Source organism: Crinia signifera, chromosome 1, assembly GCF_055691185.1.
Source record: "Crinia signifera chromosome 1, ASM5569118v1, whole genome shotgun sequence".
Classification (NCBI taxonomy): domain Eukaryota; kingdom Metazoa; phylum Chordata; class Amphibia; order Anura; family Myobatrachidae; genus Crinia; species Crinia signifera.
In genome coordinates, this window is record NC_139217.1 from 315796632 (window position 1) to 315815225 (window position 18594).

The 18594-nt window shown below is 41.1% G+C and overlaps 1 protein-coding gene across 1 annotated transcript in view; it reads left to right on the plus strand.

The window, feature by feature from the left end:
• Positions 1–18053, plus strand: part of DAPK1 (death associated protein kinase 1) — a 161086-nt gene extending 143033 nt beyond the window's left edge. Inside the window, exons 20-26 of the mRNA XM_083186573.1 lie at positions 2041–2263; positions 5482–5670; positions 6048–6245; positions 10446–10584; positions 13778–13898; positions 14804–14992; positions 15556–18053. Coding sequence (XP_083042699.1) covers positions 2041–2263; positions 5482–5670; positions 6048–6245; positions 10446–10584; positions 13778–13898; positions 14804–14992; positions 15556–16788 — 2292 coding nt within the window. The 3' untranslated portion in view covers positions 16789–18053. The remainder of the gene's footprint in view (positions 1–2040; positions 2264–5481; positions 5671–6047; positions 6246–10445; positions 10585–13777; positions 13899–14803; positions 14993–15555) is intronic.
• Positions 18054–18594: the final 541 nt, after the last annotated feature.

Genomic DNA, 18594 nt, shown 5'->3' on the forward strand with positions numbered 1-18594 from the left:
CCCCCCCCCCCCCCGCATCCCAATACCCTCCTACTACCACTCTAAACCCTCCTAATGCATTTGCAACTACTTCTAAGCCCTCCCACAGTACCCACTATGTCTAAAAACCAAACAATACCCGATGTGTCCGAATTAAAGAAGGTTCCAGACCAAAGGTTGCAGGAAAATTGAGGTTTGTGTCATTGAAACACTGCCATCTGTTGGCAGCAAGTGAAACTACATCTTGCTTTCAAAGCATTTGTTTCTAGCGGTCGAAAGGTGCCCATACACTAGTAAGATTTATCTTCAGATCTGGCTGGTTGGAACTAAAACATGGTTATGGATGAGTGACAGTTTGTCAGTTTTCCAGCATTTCCAAGCAAATAGTCAACTGTCATTTGCTCTCATCCATAACCAGGTTTTTGTTCCAACCAGACAGATCTGCAGATAAATCTGCGTGTGTATGGCCACCTTTATTTAGGTGGTTATTCTGGTTGATTTGCAAGGCTGCGAATTCGCAGCTTTGCAAGTTCACCAGACGATGCCCTGCGAATGCCTTCCCCCCTCGCACGTCAAAGACTATCGAATGATGTGGAAGGCCCACGCATATCTAAAGGGTCCCTTACACTTTTGAGATTTTGTCAGATTTGACCCAATTCAGGTGGATTGGGTTAATTTATCTGACAAAATCTGATGTGCCTGATGTGTAGGACCCAATGCACAATCTCGTGCCTTTGGGTATAACCAAGAGAGGAAGAAGTGATTGGCCTGTTTAGTCTGTATAAGAAACCGATATAATTTGTTGGCGGATGCGGATAGGTTTTTTTTCTATAAAATAGAGTAATCGCGTGAAGTGAACTATAAATACTTTGTTTCTGGTGTAATTGACAAACATTCATTTAGTATAAGAAGCGAGAAAGCCCTCCGCGAATACTGCTTTGTGTCTGCTCTGCTTTAGCATTAGGCTTATAATAGTTTTGCTCTGTGGAAGAGGACACTGCTATTTCTTATTGCTCAGTCAGGTGTCTTGTTGCATAACGTCAAGTCTGAATAAAAATGTCAGCTGAGAATCATCAGGGGAAATATGCTGAAGTATGTACAAGGTAGAAGTTCTATTTTTATGACGTTTGATAATTGAGGAATGATCCCAACTTTTCAATTGTTGAACTAAATAGGTCATCCTAAATAGACATCTGTTATTTCAAGTTAATAAATAGCAAATGATATAGACAGAATATATGGTATTTGCCACCCTTTGCCTGATGTGTAGGACTAAGAAAAAAAGTTTGGAATAATTTAATTTTACATATTTGGGAATTCAGTCTTTTATCACAAAGGGTTACAGTCCGGAACCTAGCTACCATGTTAGCAACTCCTATCGGGCCAGGTGGTAATGGTATAAAGGGTAGACCGTGTCTAAATTGACCCCAAATGGTCAACATGGAAATGTTGATATAAGCAGAAGGCCGATGTGAAAAGGTCGACATATGTTTTTTATTTTTTATGTTTTTTGGTGTCTATTTGTAGATTGCAGCACATGAAACCCCAAATTAGTGTATTGAGTCCCCTCACATGGCTCAATTCACTCACAGTTTTTCAGGAACTTTACCTTTCCAAATCATGGTCCAAGGTAGATGGTAAAGTATGAGTTTAAAAAAAAAAAACTCATGTCGACCATTTGACCATGTCAATTATATGCATGTCGACCGATTGAGCAGATACTGGACGAGGCAGCTCATCTGGATCATGTAGCAGCCTGCACACTCCCAACGAGTGGGCTGCATCAGAGACCTTTTAAAGTTCTTGTTAAAATGAAGATCTAGACATATGTGTGAAAGGGCATTTATAAAATAAGAAAAAGCTGGGATTAATGTAAATTCGGCCACAGGTTTGTGGAATATTAAATAGCCTTTGGAAAATTGTCTACTTTATATTTGTTCATTGTTTTGTCACAATATAAGCAAGTTTGCTTTTCACAAGGTCACAGTTGAACACTGCCTGTCTGCCACTATCAAGAAATGAAAGGACATTAATATAAGATTTGTATTCCATTATCCTCAGGACACATATCGAAGTCTATTTATTCAGCAGCTGAGACCTACCCAAAGCCCGCAGCCAAGGATAAAGATGAAGTTATTTGGACATGTCGGATCCGGGAAGACAACACTCGTGGAGTCCCTAAAATGTGGTCTTATTCGCAGTTTTTTCAGGAGGCGCAGACCGCGGCTTTCATCCACTAATTCCACACGCTTCCCTCCATCCCCACTGTCTTCCAAAACCTCAGGTAGGCTTAAGGTCTTAAAACTCTCTTGTTTCCCTATGCATTAATTGCTTATAATGGGTGACATGTACTGTAGCATAGCATGAATAGTCCTAGAGATTTTAATACATTCCATAGGTCTAGAATTTCTGCTCGCTGATAAATGGCAGTTCTTTAACTGGAGTGATTCTGTATTCTGGCACTGGTGCGTAGTAATAACAATGCATGATATAATGGCTCTTACACTCAAGTCAAGCTAAGTAAAGTGCTCGAATTACAAAAGAAAATGCTTTTAATCCAGTGATTTCTTACTGTGGAAAGCAATGCAGCTGCACAAGCACCTATTCATCACGCCGAACACGTTGGCATTGTTCAAATGAATAGAGATCATTTCAACAAGGGGAAGACCCCTAAGGTGTAAGCAGAAAAGAAATGTGAAATGACTAAAATGCAATAATGTGCTTTAATCTGAGTAGGTTTAGAACAAAAGACATTCACTACTGCGTTTTTGTTTTGTGGCTGTAAGTGTACTATTTATGGTAAGTATGAAGATTACCCACAGCTTCTAGAGTACTTGTTGATAGGTGGCAATATAGGTCTAGTAGGTTATAGGCTAGATCAGGGATGGGGAACCTTCAGCCCTCCAGCTGTTGTGGAAATACACACCCCAGCATGCCTTTTTACAGTTTTGCTATGTGGCAATGTTTCAACTGTTGCAGGGCATGCTGGGATGTGTAGTTCAACAACAGCTGTAGGGCCGCAGGTTCTTCATCCCTGGGCTAGATGTTCTCATTGTAGTTAATCCTTCTGCAAGTGGATCATGTGAGTTTGTCCGACTTCCTCTACATAATGCCAATCCTGTTGTGATACTGTACTGTATGCTTTGGCATTTATTATTTCTCACAACAGAGTAAATGTCTGAGATTAAAGCAATCTGTGAGCGTTCATCACTTAGCAACAGAATAAAAGTGCATATGTCACAAATGCCGTATCATATTAATGTATTTGGAGGAGCAGTATTATCTATATTTCTGGTAATCTGGATAAACTAAAGCTTGGCTTTATTTTAAATATATGCCATTGGTATAAATATAATGTTAGAGGTGCTGTTCCATGAAGCAACCAATCAGATGCTGTCTATCATTTCTTTATTGCATCCTTGAAAATGTATAGGTTGATTCTAATTGGTTGCTTAAATGAAAGGGGTGATTATGTAGTGAAGTAGACGAATATCCTGTTCGCATTGCAAAGCTTGGTCGGACCTGGGTTTGCGATCCTTGTTCCGACGGTTATCTCTTCTTTTAACTCCGGTCAAATTGCCAGGTTGGTCGAACCGGGTTATAAGCTGTGGTGCTTTCATACCACACCTCGACACAGGTCCATATGTCACTAACCCGGGTCTGCGATGTGATGTGAAAGGGGTAATAAGTAAGTGTTTGAAAAAAAACAAATGAACGTAATGTTTTTTTTATTTTGCAGAAAAATAAAAAACTTTTTTTTTCTTTATTAGCCCTTTTAAAGTACATTTGTAAATCTGATCTGTACTCCTTTTTATAGTGTGATTAGAAAATGATCTGTTAGTCATGAACCATATCATGATTCCTCTCTCTGGCATAACAATGAAACACACTGTATTTGCCCAGCATAGAGCAGTGTATGGCTGATATAACAAGAGGGTAACACAAAACTATACAGGGCGGAAGCTCAAGTTCTTGTTTTTTTGATACATATATTGAACCTTACGTAGCAGTAAGCGGTATTCATACTTAACACATGTTATGTCATATGGCAGCACGGACCATGTAATAGTTAGCATTACTGCCTCACAGCACTGAGGTCATGGGTTTCATTTCCACCATGGCCCTAACTGTGTGGAGTTTGTATATTCTCCCTGTGCTTGCGTGGGTTTACTCCGGGTACTCCGGTTTCCTCCCACAATCCAAATATATACTGGTAGGTTAATTGGCTCCCAACAAATGAACCCTAGAATGTCTGTGTGTGTTCTTGTACATGTGGTAGGGAATATAGATTGTAAGCTCCACTGGGGCAGGGACTGATGTGAATGTTCAACTATTCTCTGTAAATCGCTGCGGAATATGTGTGCCCTATATAAATAACAGATAATAAATAAATAAATGTTATTGGCAATCTGTAAAGTCTGCTTTTTTTTTTTTTTTTACAGCCTCAGTGTGATTCCTTCAGTAAATATAGTAGCTTAAGGTGCGTACACACGGGGACGATTTTGTGCAAAATCGCAGGAAATATGGTCGAGCGACCATATTGCCCGCAATGGGAGTGTGCACCGGCGATATATCGCCGGGTGCGCGCTCCCGTTTTTGCCCCTGTGGTGATCGCTGGTCTCAGGAACATGCTCCTGCGACCAGCTGATTACCACTGCCGGGTTTCCCCCGGCAGTTTCTTTTTCATCAGCGACCATCTCTGGTCGCTGATGAAAAGGAGAAACTGAGCAATATATAGCTCAGCCATATATGGCTGAGCAATATATCTCCCCCGTGTGTACACAGCACTTGTGTTCATTCTAGCACTCGCCATCTTTGACAACCCATGCAGTTCCTTGCATGCTTCCCTGCCTGGGGTGTCGCTGTCTCCTGTGGTGTTTCTTGCACAGGTCTGGTTTGCATATCAATGTTGATATACAGACCACGCTGCTAGAAACACCACAGCAGACAGCGACACCCCAGGCAGGGAAGAGGAACTGCATTTAAAAGATGGCGGGTGCTAGAATGAACACTATATCTGCATACTTGCCTACCTGGCCCTCTCCATGAGGGAGAAAATGCTCTGTTTCTGGGCATCCCTGGTAATGTATGAATGCCATCACCTGTGGGGAGGTAGGTAAAGGTGTTTCACGACAGGTGCTGGCAATCATACATTACCTGGGAAGTCCAGGAACAGAGCATATTCTCCCTAAAGGAGAGGGTCAGGTAGGCAAGTATGTATCTGTTAAGCAGATGCAGCATAAGGTGTTGACATTGGCACAGCTCCCAACATAACCCTCTCCAGGAGGGACACAATGCTCTGTTTCTGGACTTCTCTCTTAATTTATGACTACCATCACCTGTGGTGAAACACCTTTCTTGTCCATTTAAAACAGGTGATGTAATCATAAGAGGGAAGTCCAGAAACAGAGCACTGTGTCCCTCCTGGAGAGGGTCATGTTGGGAGGTATGCATTGGTATAAACATTTTGCATGATTTCTTATCTTCTACTTTACCTCTTAGTTTCAGTGAGCATCTGTGACTTGTATCCTGGCTGTGAAAATGTCAGTGTGAGGAGTCGGAGCATGATGTTCGAGCCGGGTCTGACTAAAGGTGTACTGGAAGTCTTCGTTTCACCGTCCCATCACCCTCACTGCTCTGTGGATGATCAGTCCACCAGAGCTATTGACATCCAAAATGCCAATCTTAATGGTAGGATTTACTACATCATGCATGCTTTATGGGTGTAAAAAAAAAATATATATATATATATATATATATATATATATATATATATATATAATGTTCAGTGCCTTTTACTATTGCAGCAAGAATGTGTCAGCTATAGACAATTATAGGATATTTTCAAAATCAGTTTTCCTGCATTAGTGGAGATGTATATAATAAGGATAACTAGAGACAGCAAATTGCTTGATAAAATGACTTCTGATATCCTTCTAATGTCCGAGAATCGACTTTGTGTTTGCCTGCAAACACAACATATAAAAATAAATTGGATTAAAGTCTGAGACCTGTTTTATTTACCTTTTCCACATTTTGCATTCATACATTGTTTGTTTGTTTTTTAGGTGTTGGAGATTTCAGTGTCTGGGAATTTTCGGGAAACCCCACATATTACTGCAGCTATGATTATTTTGCTGCCAATGATCCCACATCCGTTCACATTGTTGTTTTCAGCCTGGAAGAACCATATGAAATCCAGTTAAATAAAGTGAACTTCTGGCTCAATTTTCTGAAATCCCTTGTTCCCGTGGAGGAGCCAATAGGTATGCAACCGTTTTATTTCCATTACTTTCCTGTCTGGCCATCTTCCTATAAGAAACCGTGGATGTTAAGGGAGATGTGCGACGTCTTCCCTGTGGCAGGCAATGTGACCAGAATGGCATCCAGGAACAAGTCCCTTTATAAAATCCTGAAATTATTGTTAAATACTGTAGCGCATGTCCGCACTCCTCTGATTATTCTCATCTTAATGCAAGTTTTGCCCCAAAGTCAGAATTTTTGTGGGGATTGCTATGTATGTCTATTCATCTGTTCCTTCCTTGTTCAAGTAATGATACTTTTGGTAACAGTCTGAATACATATCACGGGAAATTAACTTGGTACTTGTGTATTATCACAGCGCCCTCAATATTAAGTCGTACTACTTAAAATTGCATCGCATGCCATACACCCGATGCACAGCGATGTGATTTTAAATTGTATAAGCCCCTATACGATTTTTAATTGTATAAGCACCCAAATGGGGGCTTACAATGTTAAATGCACCCCCACGCCACCCCCACTATGAACAGCAACCCGAAGCGTGGCAAACGCAGCGGTCCGCGTCCTCCGACCTTTTCATACCCCCACTATCCACGTCGGCGTGGAGTTGATTATATATAGTGTGGCAAGCCACTGAGCCCGAAGCGTGGCGAGCGGATGCGTATTACTTTTACATGTATTCCGCATCCCCTCGCGGGGCTCGCCACGCTTCGGGCTCGGTGGCCTGCTGCGCTCTCCACTCTATATAAAGTCAACTCCACGCCGATGTGGATAGTGGGGGTATGAAAAGGTCGGAGGACGCATACCTCCGCCGCTCGCCACACTTCTGGTTGACGTTGATAGTGGGGGTACCATTGGGGGTGCTTTTAAATAGTAACCACCCATGACGTTTAATGATCTTATAGGGGGCGCTTTTAACATTGAAAAACTCATTAGGGTGCTTATACAATTTTAAATCGCATACCATTGTATATGCGATACAATGCCATACAATGCGATGGTATACAATTTAAAATTGTATAACATCCAATACCATCGTATGCCTTTATGGTCTGTGATGCGATGGGCGCCGTGTTAGTACACAAGTACCATTAACTTTGGTGTAACTTTATTGTACATTGTGTTTTATTATACATAGATTATAGTTTGGCCAAAAATCCCAGTTACAAACGTTCAGAAAACATATTCCAGCCTTCCCAGCCATCTGCTTACATTGTTACTGAGAGCAGGCACCATAACATGAGAGGTTGGGAGGGTCAGCGTGTTTACTGAACTATGGAATTGTCTTTACCTGGCTTAATTGAAGTTCTGATAAGTCCATCTCTCTCTCAGTCTATGAAATCCTAAATAATTACATCCTAATTAATCTTCCATCGTGAAGATAAAATACTACAGTTGAGCTCATTGTACCATTGCCTCTCTTATACTGGGCAGGTGGTCATTTTACAGTGAGGTAATTGTGAGATATGAATAACAATGCAGTCCATTGTTCTGTAGCGCGATGTGCAGCAATTATTAGCTTCCGCTCACTTAATTAGAAATGTAGATTGTAGAAAGATTAACTGGTTTTCCAGCAAAGGGTGGTTTAAGAGTTTGGTATGCTTCTCATGTCCATTCCCCAATGGGCTATGGAGATGGATATGTACTAATCCTTGGAGACTGATAAAATGGTGAGTAATAAAGTAATAACGTACCAGCCAGTCAGCTCCTAACTGCTGTGTTACAGGCTGTGGGCGGGATGCACAAAGTGAAAAATGCGGTAAAAACACAGTAATCAGGGGTTTTTACTGCATTTTTATATGCAGGAAAACCTGCACGCTATGTTTTCGCTAAGGGGGGGGGGGGGGGGGGTGTATTTTCTATGGGGTATAGAAGCCTATGGGCTTCTTAACATGACCCACCGCCGCCCAGCATCAACCCCTGCTGACCCCCCCCCCCACGGACCCCCCGCTCACCTGTGTCTGAGCAGCACAGTGATGTGTTGGCCGGACCAATTACCTCCTCCTCCCTGCACTGTACATCCTCTTCCGGGTGCAGGGAGGTGGAGCCCACCCAGCAACAGCCAGGTAAGGGAGGGAGGAGCCGCTGGGGACCTGCACACTATGCTGGCTGCTTTGCAACAGGAAGCTCTTATTGCAAAACCTGCCCGTTGCTATACTAACCGCATATGTTAGAGCATATGCGATTAGTATCAGAGTGGAGGGGGGTGGTAACTGGCGGCGGAGGATAGTGCATCCCGCCCTGTTTTTGAAAAAATGTCAGGAGCTGATTGGTTGGCAGTGTATCTCTCTCTGCACTTTACCACTTTCCAAGGTTTAGTGCATCTCCGTGATACCAAGTTTTCAGTGCTGCTAGTTTCCTTAGAAATCTGTTACAGAAAGCTTGGTCAGTGTAGGGAACTGCTTTGGCTACTGGGGACTAAGCTATATAACACAAAGTAAAATTGATTGTCCTATATTTTCAAACATTTTATCACGGCCTGGTGATTGATGTGAAATGCTAATGAGGCCATCTAGTTTACCTTGCTAAGCTGCATGAAACTCTAATCATCCAATGCACAGCAGCAGATGTCCCTGTCTTGCCACAAGCTTACCACATGAGGTCACTTAGCCTACTGTAGGTTCTGGACTTTTACTTCCAACACTAATCCTGATTTTCTGCACCATAAGATCACTTTCTCAGCTTATGTTTTAAAAGTGTAATGAAATCTCTGAGCTGGCTTAGCAGCGTATATCCAATAAATCCCATCGCAAGAAGCTGTTTTCTGCTTCTGTCCTGGGGAAGTATTTCCTGCTGAATCCCGGAACATTTCAATGTACCAACCAGGAAATGCGCTTCCAATAATTACAGCATTCTGTTGTCTATTTACATATATAACAAACGTAGTTATCCTTGAGGTACCGCAGTGCGTTTAATTAACCGTGTAACTATAAAGCTAAAGCATCCAGAATGAATTACCTTGTAAAATCCCCATGGCCCGTAGTCTCAAAACGTAGTTTACAGAAAATATTATTTCCAGTACACAGCAAAATAAAAACAGCCTCCCTGGCAAATGTTTTGTCAGCACTTCTTACTTATGGTGCAGCCAGCACATCAGTAATGTGTCCTGCTTATACAGATCATTGTATCCGGCAATAGCTTTAGAAGTGTGGGGGGGGGAGATTGTTTGGGAATAATGTTTGGAGGTAAATATGTTGCAGTGATCTTCAAATGGGACTCATTCTAAAATCAGATTCGTCAAAGTAACATATTTGCTCATATTCTGAATCTTAATGGACTCAACAGTACATTTTATATTACCAACAATTTAGGGGATACGTTTGCTAGGTCAACCACTAAAGGTCGACAGGGCTTATGTCGACCTATAAAATAGGCCAGCATGGCTACGGTCAACCTAGTCAGAAAGTCGACACAAGCATTACGTCAACGGTCAAAATGTCGACATGAGTTTTTCACAAACAAAAATTTGAAGACCGACTTCTGCGGTCAGGCAGTATATCGTACCCTACTACCCACTAGGGCACGGAGGGAGAATATAGTAGTGTGCCCGAAGCACGGCAAGCGCAGTGGTACACTTATGGTGTCCATGTTGACCTACGTCGCAATTCAGTTGAAAATTGTAAAAAAAACTCCATGTTGACCTTTTGACTGTCAACATTGTCATTGTCGACCTGATGGTTGCAGACTTTCCGACCCGTCAGCTTTAGCCTACAATCGACCATATTACCCGTACCCATGTTTAGGTATACTACACAACCCTGCCATTAAGGCCTTCTACATAACCTTTTCTATGATGAAATGATTGTATGTACTTGTGTGGGTTTCCTCCGGGTACTCCTGTTTTGTCCCTCAAATCAAAAATGTATTGGTAGGTGGTTTGGCTCCCAACAAATTAACCCTAGAATGCCTGTGTGTGCATGTACATGTGGTAGGGAATATAGAGTGTAAGCTACCCTGGGGCAGGGACTGATGTGAATGTTCAACTATACTGTTATATAGCGCTGCGGTATATGTATGCGCTATATAAGAAACTGTGATTACCGAATTACTCATGCAATTACTGCAGATTATAGTAGTCATTACTATGGCGTGACCTTGAGTCCTCTATATTTGCATGGAGGCAGATTGATACAATATGGGTGTGGAACAACCCATGACTTGCTAGAGACTAATGATTCTGTTTTATTCCTTTTACATGACAGCTTATGGAGGAAAGCTGAAGAATCTCCTCCGCGTAGTCCTGGTGGCCACTCACGCAGACATTGTGAATCTCCCTCGTCCCGCTGGAGGGGAATTTGGATATGACAAAGCTGGGCCGTTGCTAAAAGAAATAAGAAATAGGTGATGCTTATATATATATTCCGTTTGACATAATGCTTAATTTCACTCCACTTTTACCAGAGAATTAAAATGTTAAAGGGAAACCACAATCTAAAATGCCGTTGTTGAGCCATGGAGGTAAAATACTTTGCTCAAATTTCCTCAAAGCATATTCCATAGCAAGTAAAGTATGAGTTAACTGCAGCTAAAGGGTCTCCCACTTGTTTAGCACTGTGTTCTGATTGGAGTTTACACAGAGAATTGAGTCTCTTTGGCATCATTAGCCTGCCCTTGTTTCGGTCAACCATTGTAAACAAGTATGTAAAGTAAAAACTTTCACAACCTCGGCCTGCTCTATTAAAGAAACACCCACTTCTATTTGTTTAATCCCTTCACTGCGAAGAATAAATTCCCAATACTGCAGATGAGTGGGACTCCTCATCCCAATTAAATAGAAATAAACAAAACCAACCCAGAACAGTGAGTACACTCCAACAGCTGCCTGGACATCATAAATACAAATGACAGGTGGTCAGAAGAATACCGACGCTGGCATCCATAACTTTAAGTCCCGTTACTAGTGGCTAAAGTAACAACCCCCCATCCCTGGCCTGACCCTAACACAATTCACATACTCACTGATATGCCTTTTTAATTCCCTGTATCTACGCCCACCATATAGTATACAATAGTATACAAATATGTGGACATGCGTATTTTGAAAGAGGACACTCACCTCTTTCAAACTATTTGTACTCCTAGAAATGTTTGTCTGGCAATCCGTGCTATCACTAGGCATTGACCCCTGCAAAAAGTTATGTGTTAAGGCCCCCATAAACTTATGCGATTTTTACCTATTTCACCCTATTCCTACGAATCAGCCTGAGAAATAGTGAAATCGTCCAAATGTCATGTTTGACATTGCATACAATCCGATGCGCGGTCCTGTGTGCATTGTGTTGGAGGTTGGATCTCCCTGTGCGTCTGACCTCCAGTGGTGGGGAATAGGGTCACATGCAGGACCGCATGTGAGGTATCGCATGTGATCCTGCCGCCATGGAAGGTGCCAGGCGGATCAAGGGAATGGGATAGCCATACACTCCTGTGAGAAATCGCAATACAGGTTGAGTATCCCGTATCCAAAATGCTCGGGACCAGGAGAATTTTGGATAGCGGATTATTCCGTATTTCGGAATATTTTTAATATTTAAATGATGAATTTTGAAGTATCTTGCATTTATGCTGTATAAACACATAAAATACACACATATATATTTTATTACCACATGAAATGCACACAAATATATTTTATTTGTTCAAAAAACAAGGTTTCAAAACATGAAACAAAATTTGTGTACTATCTCAGATTTTGAATTTGAAGGCCAAGCAATCATTTTCTTGTACATATATAGTGCCAGTTTCATATCATGTCCTCAGTAGGGCTGTTAAAAATATCCCCAGTGAGTTTTTAGCAAAAAAACATTTATTTTTTCACTTTCTGGAATGTATGGTTTTCGGAATAATTCGGATAACGGATATTCGGATACGGGATACTCAACCTGTAGTATATGGCCTCATTTTAAATAGGCATCCGTAAATTCGGGGGGAATTACATTTAAAGAGATGGTCCTTTTTTTTTTTTTTATATTAATGATGTGGGCCCCCTACTAACTATTTTCTGGTGATCACGGTACAAAGTTGACCTGCACTATACAAAACATTTATGGACATGAACCCTACATGCTGGCCTGTCCCCATAATGACATCAGCAACTGTGTTGGCATCCATATTAAAATTAGGAGAGCCTGCTCTTTCATTTATTGTAGCCCAGCTGTATTATAATATAGAATGTTGCATTAACTAATATAATCACTTGCTAGAATAGTGTACCACAGTATGCTTGAAGCTGGAGAATACACACACGGTTTAATCACCACAGGACTCTGTTAACTTGTGTTTGTTGCTAAATGTATAGTCTTGTGTGCTCATTAACCCTTTGCGTGCCAAGTGAAATTGTCAAAATTTGGTGTACAAATGGCCAAGCAAACATATTTATTTATCTATCATAATATTTATAATATAACTTTATATAGGAAATATAATCTTTTTTTACACATTTAAATTTACGCTGGCATTTAATGGATATTTTGAACATCTCACAGAGATTTTGGCACTCAAAGGGTTAATATGTTCTTCCTGGAGTGGTGTCATGGCCTTATTTATTTTTATAATAAAAATGTAATGAAGCCGTAAGACTTCTGTATGCAGACAGAAAATGAGGATCACCTTGCGTGGCTCCCTTGTCCTGTATCCCTAGCAATAAGGTGTTCTCATATGCTGCTTTATGTACTGCTTGGTTGCCCAGCGTTCTCTCCCTGGGCATTTGTCTGTTTATGACCTTGCAGTCAGAGATCTTAAAGGCACAATCACTCCATTTTGTTACACTTTACATGTGATTTATATCAAATACAGACAAGCATTCTTTATAACAAACATGTATTGCTGCAAACAGTAAGCAACCCATGTGCCGCATTACTATTGTTTTTATGGTATATCCAGATACAACCTCCTATACAATGTTACAGTCCAGCCCACGTTGGTCTCCACCACTCACATCCCATACTACACATAGGGGTGTGTTCAATTCTTACGGCGAGGGGGTTAAATGGCGGGGATCACCGAAAACAAACGATCCTCGCTGATTAACCCTGTTTTCCCTATTCAATGCAGCAGGGAAATCCTCGCTGTCAGAGGGCAGTGAGGATTCCCCCCCCCCCCCCCCCCCCCCCCCTGCTGTTTTCGCGGCCGCACACTCAATTTCCACGTTTCCGTAAAAACTCAGCGAGGTGGAAAAGGTGTGAGCAAGGGGGGTCAGTTGAATACTGAGTGAGCAGGCATCACTGCTCGCGGTCACAACTTGCAGAAAGCATTGAATACACCCCATAGAAGTACTTTGTATTTATATTCTTGTGCAGCCTGCTACAGTATGTGTAAAGCGTATCTCTGTATTATTACATTTACCCATCCTCACCAAACACAGAAGCAACATATTTGTACCTTTAGCACATCTATCACACTGTACATTTCACTGTTTGATTACATGTACCTGGAGTTATTTATGTTTATTATAAGCAATATTGTGATCTTATTTCACACTAAATGCTACTTAATGTCAATATAAACTGGATTTAATGTAATTTATCTGCATTGGTAGATTCGGCAACGACCTCCAGATTTCTGAGAAGCTCTTTGTTTTGGATGCTGGTGCATCTGGTTCCAAAGATATGAAACTTCTGCGTAATCATCTGCAGGAACTAAGAAGCCAGCTCATTTCTGTAAGTCTGGGGCTGACCATGAATATGTACAGTTTTTAGTGTATTGGTTACATTGTACAGGCTACTATTACTTGTTTTTCTTAGTTCTCCATTCACGCGGTTACCTGCAATTGTCCGTATTCAACTTTTCATCATGAGTATATCATTTTTTCCCTAACAAAGCTTGGTCTTTAGAAACCTAAATGTGGATATTGGATAACATGTTCATAAGCTCGCAAGCAGGGCCCTCCTAAGGTTTTGACTATCCAATTTGATTTATCCCAGTTTTCAATTTTGAAGCGATATATAAGACACTGGCTAATAATTATAATAAAACAAGGCGAAAAAGCTCCATACAGAAATATGCCGTTCATGCTGTAATGTTATGAGGTGGCACCCTCTAGTGGTGAGATCAGATTTTTCTATGGACAATACGACAAACCTTGCCTTCGTTAGAAAACTACTTATATATGTTTACACAAATGATTACAAATGTAGTAAAATTATGGCTTATACCCCTTTCGATTTACAAACAGGGTGACCCGGTTTTAACCCTTCTTATAACCCAGGTCAAATGTTTGAGTTGGTCACCTCAGGTTATAAGCTAATGCTTTTGCACCATTCCTTAGCCTGTGTCCATATGTCACCAACCTGGCAATAACCCGGGTCTGAGGTGCGTTGTGAAAGGGGAATTATAGAGTGGGAATTGCCTATTGAACCACACCCATATGAAGTGATCTGAAAAACAAATCTCAGTTGAATGAGACCTCTATATAAATGAATGCAATCTCTCATAATCCTCATTACTCTTATGCTGTATTTTACCGCAGTTATAACCGAACATACAGTTTGTAGTATTGATGGCATAGCTCGGTGTTCTGCTTGTAGGTGTTTGTTCAACATTGTTTTTCTGCTGTCTTTTGTAGGCTTGCCCATTAATGACCCCTTTATGTGAGAAAATGACTTCAATCATGCCATCGTGGAGAAAGCAAAATGGCCCCAACCAGTTGCTTTCATTCCAACAATTTGTCTATGATGTGCAGGAACAGCTGAATCCACTGGCCACTGAGGATGATGTCCGGAATCTAGCACAGCAGCTGCACAGTATGGGAGAGGCAAGTAAAGCCACCTGCCCCCTTCCAGCCTGGGCAATGAGCACGTATATAGTTCAATACTGAGTGTATAAATCATGCATGTCCAAACTATGGCCCTCCAGCTGTTGTGAAACTACAAGTCTCATCATGCCTTGCTCCAGTTTTGCTATTACGGAATGCTAAAACTATGGCAAGGCTTGCTGGGATGTGTAGTTTCACAACAACTGGAGGGCCATAGTTTGGACATACCTGGTATAACTGCACATGTCATGCGTGCATAGATCTTGTACAAACAGGTTAGATAAAATGTTTTGCCCAGAATGTGGCCAGTAATGTTCCTTAATGAACACCTCTGCTATACTAATCTATGGGTTCATTATAAATTGAAACTTTTTTTTTTTTTTATACAACATTTTTATTTTTTAACCTACAAAAAAAATAAAACGGTGCATTACATCATTATAAAAGGCTGTGTATACAAAAAATGAAAACTCCCTTACTTTTTTGTTTTTATATTGCATTTTGTTATTCGTTACTAGTACATATAAGTCCTGTAATAAATTATAACTTTTTGATTTACATAGATCAACGTCATGCAGAGTGAAACGGTCCAAGATGTGGTGCTATTAGACCCAAGGTGGCTGTGTTCCAATGTCCTTGGAAAACTGCTGTCTGTTGAAAACCCGAAAGCCCTTCACCATTATAGAGGGAGATACACCATGGAAGATATACAGCGCTTGGTGTCCGACAGTGATGTGGAAGAGCTTGTACAGATGTTGGATGCCATGGATATTTGTGCTCGAGACCTAAGCAGTGGGACAATGGTGGATATACCTGCTCTTATTAAGACCGATAATCTCCACAGGTCATGGACTGATGAAGAAGAGGACATCCTAATTTATGGCGGTGTTAGAATTGTTCCTGTGGAACACCTTACTCCTTTCCCCTGTGGGATATTTCATAAAGTTCAAGTCAATCTGTGCCGGTGGATACACCAGCAGAGCACTGAGGGTGATGCTGATATACGCTTGTGGGTAAATGGTTGTAAGCTAGCAAACAGAGGGGCTGAAGTGTTGGTGTTGCAGGTCAACAATGGTCAAGGAATTGAAGTTCATGTGAGAGGACTTGAAACTGAGAAGATTAAGTGTTGTTTACTTCAAGAATCTATTTGCAGTATCATTGATAACTTATTTGCTACAACACTGCCTGGACTTTTAACCGTTAAGCATTACCTAAGCCCCCAGCAACTAAGGGAACATCATGAACCGGTAATGGTTTACCAACCAAGAGACTTTTTCCGAGCCCAAGCTCAAAAGGAGACTTCGCTGGCGAACACTATGGCTGGGTACAAGGAAAGCTTTAGCAGCATATTATGCTTTGGATGTCTGGAGATTTACTCCCAAGGTAGCCTAGGCATGGATCATCACATCTCTGATCTGAATATTCTAGTAAAAAGGAAACTAAGCCGCCTTCTAGACTCTCCAGACCCGATGGGCAAAGACTGGTGTCTTCTAGCTATGAACTTGGGGCTACCAGAGTTAGTTGCCAAATATAATGCTAGCAGTGCGACACAGAAAGATTTCCTCCAGAGTCCGGTCTGTGCTCTTCTGCAGGACCTGGGCAATGCTCCCGAAAGCACGGTAGGGATTTTAATGTCAAAACTGAGGGAACTCGGGCGGCGGGATGCAGCAGATTTTTTACTCAAATCGTCTTCTGTTTTTAAAGTGAGTTTGGATGTCCACGGGCAGGAAGCCTACGCAGCAAGCTGCAACAGTGGCACCTCCTACAATTCCATTAGCTCAGTAGTGTCACGGTGACTGATTGAGTCATGAACTTCTATACGGCAACTCCTGTAAAGAGTTAGTTCTTATAATCTATTCCTAAAATATGAGTACGAAGTCATTCATTTATTAGCATTCAATTTCCGAATGTTACATTCCCTATAAACCTTGTACTTGGCGATCTTTCTACTTTTTAATAAGAATTTGTTGCCTTTTATCATACGTTTTTAAAGGCTTATATGTCGAACTTTGAAATCCAGACTTATATATGAATGTGCTGCTAATTTACTGCCAGCTGGATAAAAGCTGACCCTTTTATTTAAAAGAAATTGGTTATTTTATACGTTTTCATAATTAATGGGTAAAGCTATTCATTTGTATAAAGGAGGCACACTTTCCATCCATATTATTTGCTTAAAATGAATATTCTGCGGTCTTAGTAGGTCTGAAGGCTGGCTGTGGTTCCTCACTCGGGACAGAAGGCAGTCATGTGAGTGCCTTGCTGGGGGAAGGGGGACAGATTGTAGTTGCAGTGGTTGCCCTGAAATGTATTTAGCTTCATGCGCTCTACCTCTTCTTCATCACTGTCTGCATGATAATCTTGGCCATTGTGTCGGTCCCCATGTAGAACGCACAACCTCTTTCATTGTAAAACCTAGTTAACAATATGTACTGTACTCTAGATCCTTGCATTTCTTTCCAGTGCAGTCTGCAGTATGACTGTATGGCTCAGGTACACACTTGATTTTACGGGTCAAGAGCATATGTGAAACTTACATGTCAAAAGTATTTAGAGGCTTCATCCACTTGGATAATTCAGTGATTGGAAGTCATTTAGAAAAAAAGCTTTATTTTACAGTTTGTTGCGAGGCCTTCAACATGCTCGGGGTTACAGAACATAAAATCGAATTCAGTTAGAAACATCTCAGGTATAGGTTCTTACAAGCTTCCATCGTTTATGTAAGACTTGTAATCGATAGGAGTGCTGCGACAAACACCTATTGCCAATATTTATAGACACAACAGGCATCTTTTTTATTATTATCATCATCAACAAGGGCGTGTTCCTAGCATTCCTGGACTTGAAACACACAAGCAAATCTATTTACCTTGCTGCCAATAATCCGTGGATTACCTGTTTCAATTGTGTGCTTTCTTTTGGAGATGCATGCGACAAATGGAATATTTTTAGGTGTATATACAGGAATGACATTCCCATTTTTAAACTTTTGTTTGTAGATGAATTTTTAAAACTTGTTTTTATAAATGTACATATATGTGAATAAACATGTTGCCTGTCACACTGTGGATTCTTTTACTATTTACAAATGATCAAGAGATCGAACGAGTGGGGGGAGTGTCGGAGTGAGGTTTAAATTCAGCAATTCGATGCCGAAATGGATCAATATTCCGACAGGATACGGTCATTGGGTCATGTTGGTCGACATGCATTTAGGTAGACATGGGTTTTCTTTAAAAAAAATTTGAGCCGACATGTGCCGACAGGTGGTATTTCATGCTCTACCATCCACGAGGGGTGGTGGGAGAATAAAATAACACCGTGCCCGAAGCATGGTGTACAACAATATCTGGTCAGTTTGCCATTAGTCCTGGCAATATGTCTGTGTGTATGGCAAGAAAAAAATGTTCCTAATCGAAACTAAGGGACAGCTGTATAAAGCTTGGTGAAGTGACGGTGATAAACTGACCAGCCAATTAGATCTTAAGGTCATTTTTCAAACCCAGACTGTAGCATGACCGTTAGGAGCTGATTGGCTGGTACGTTATCACTAGATACTTCATCACTTCACCAGGCTGAATAAATCTGCCCCTACGTTTCTA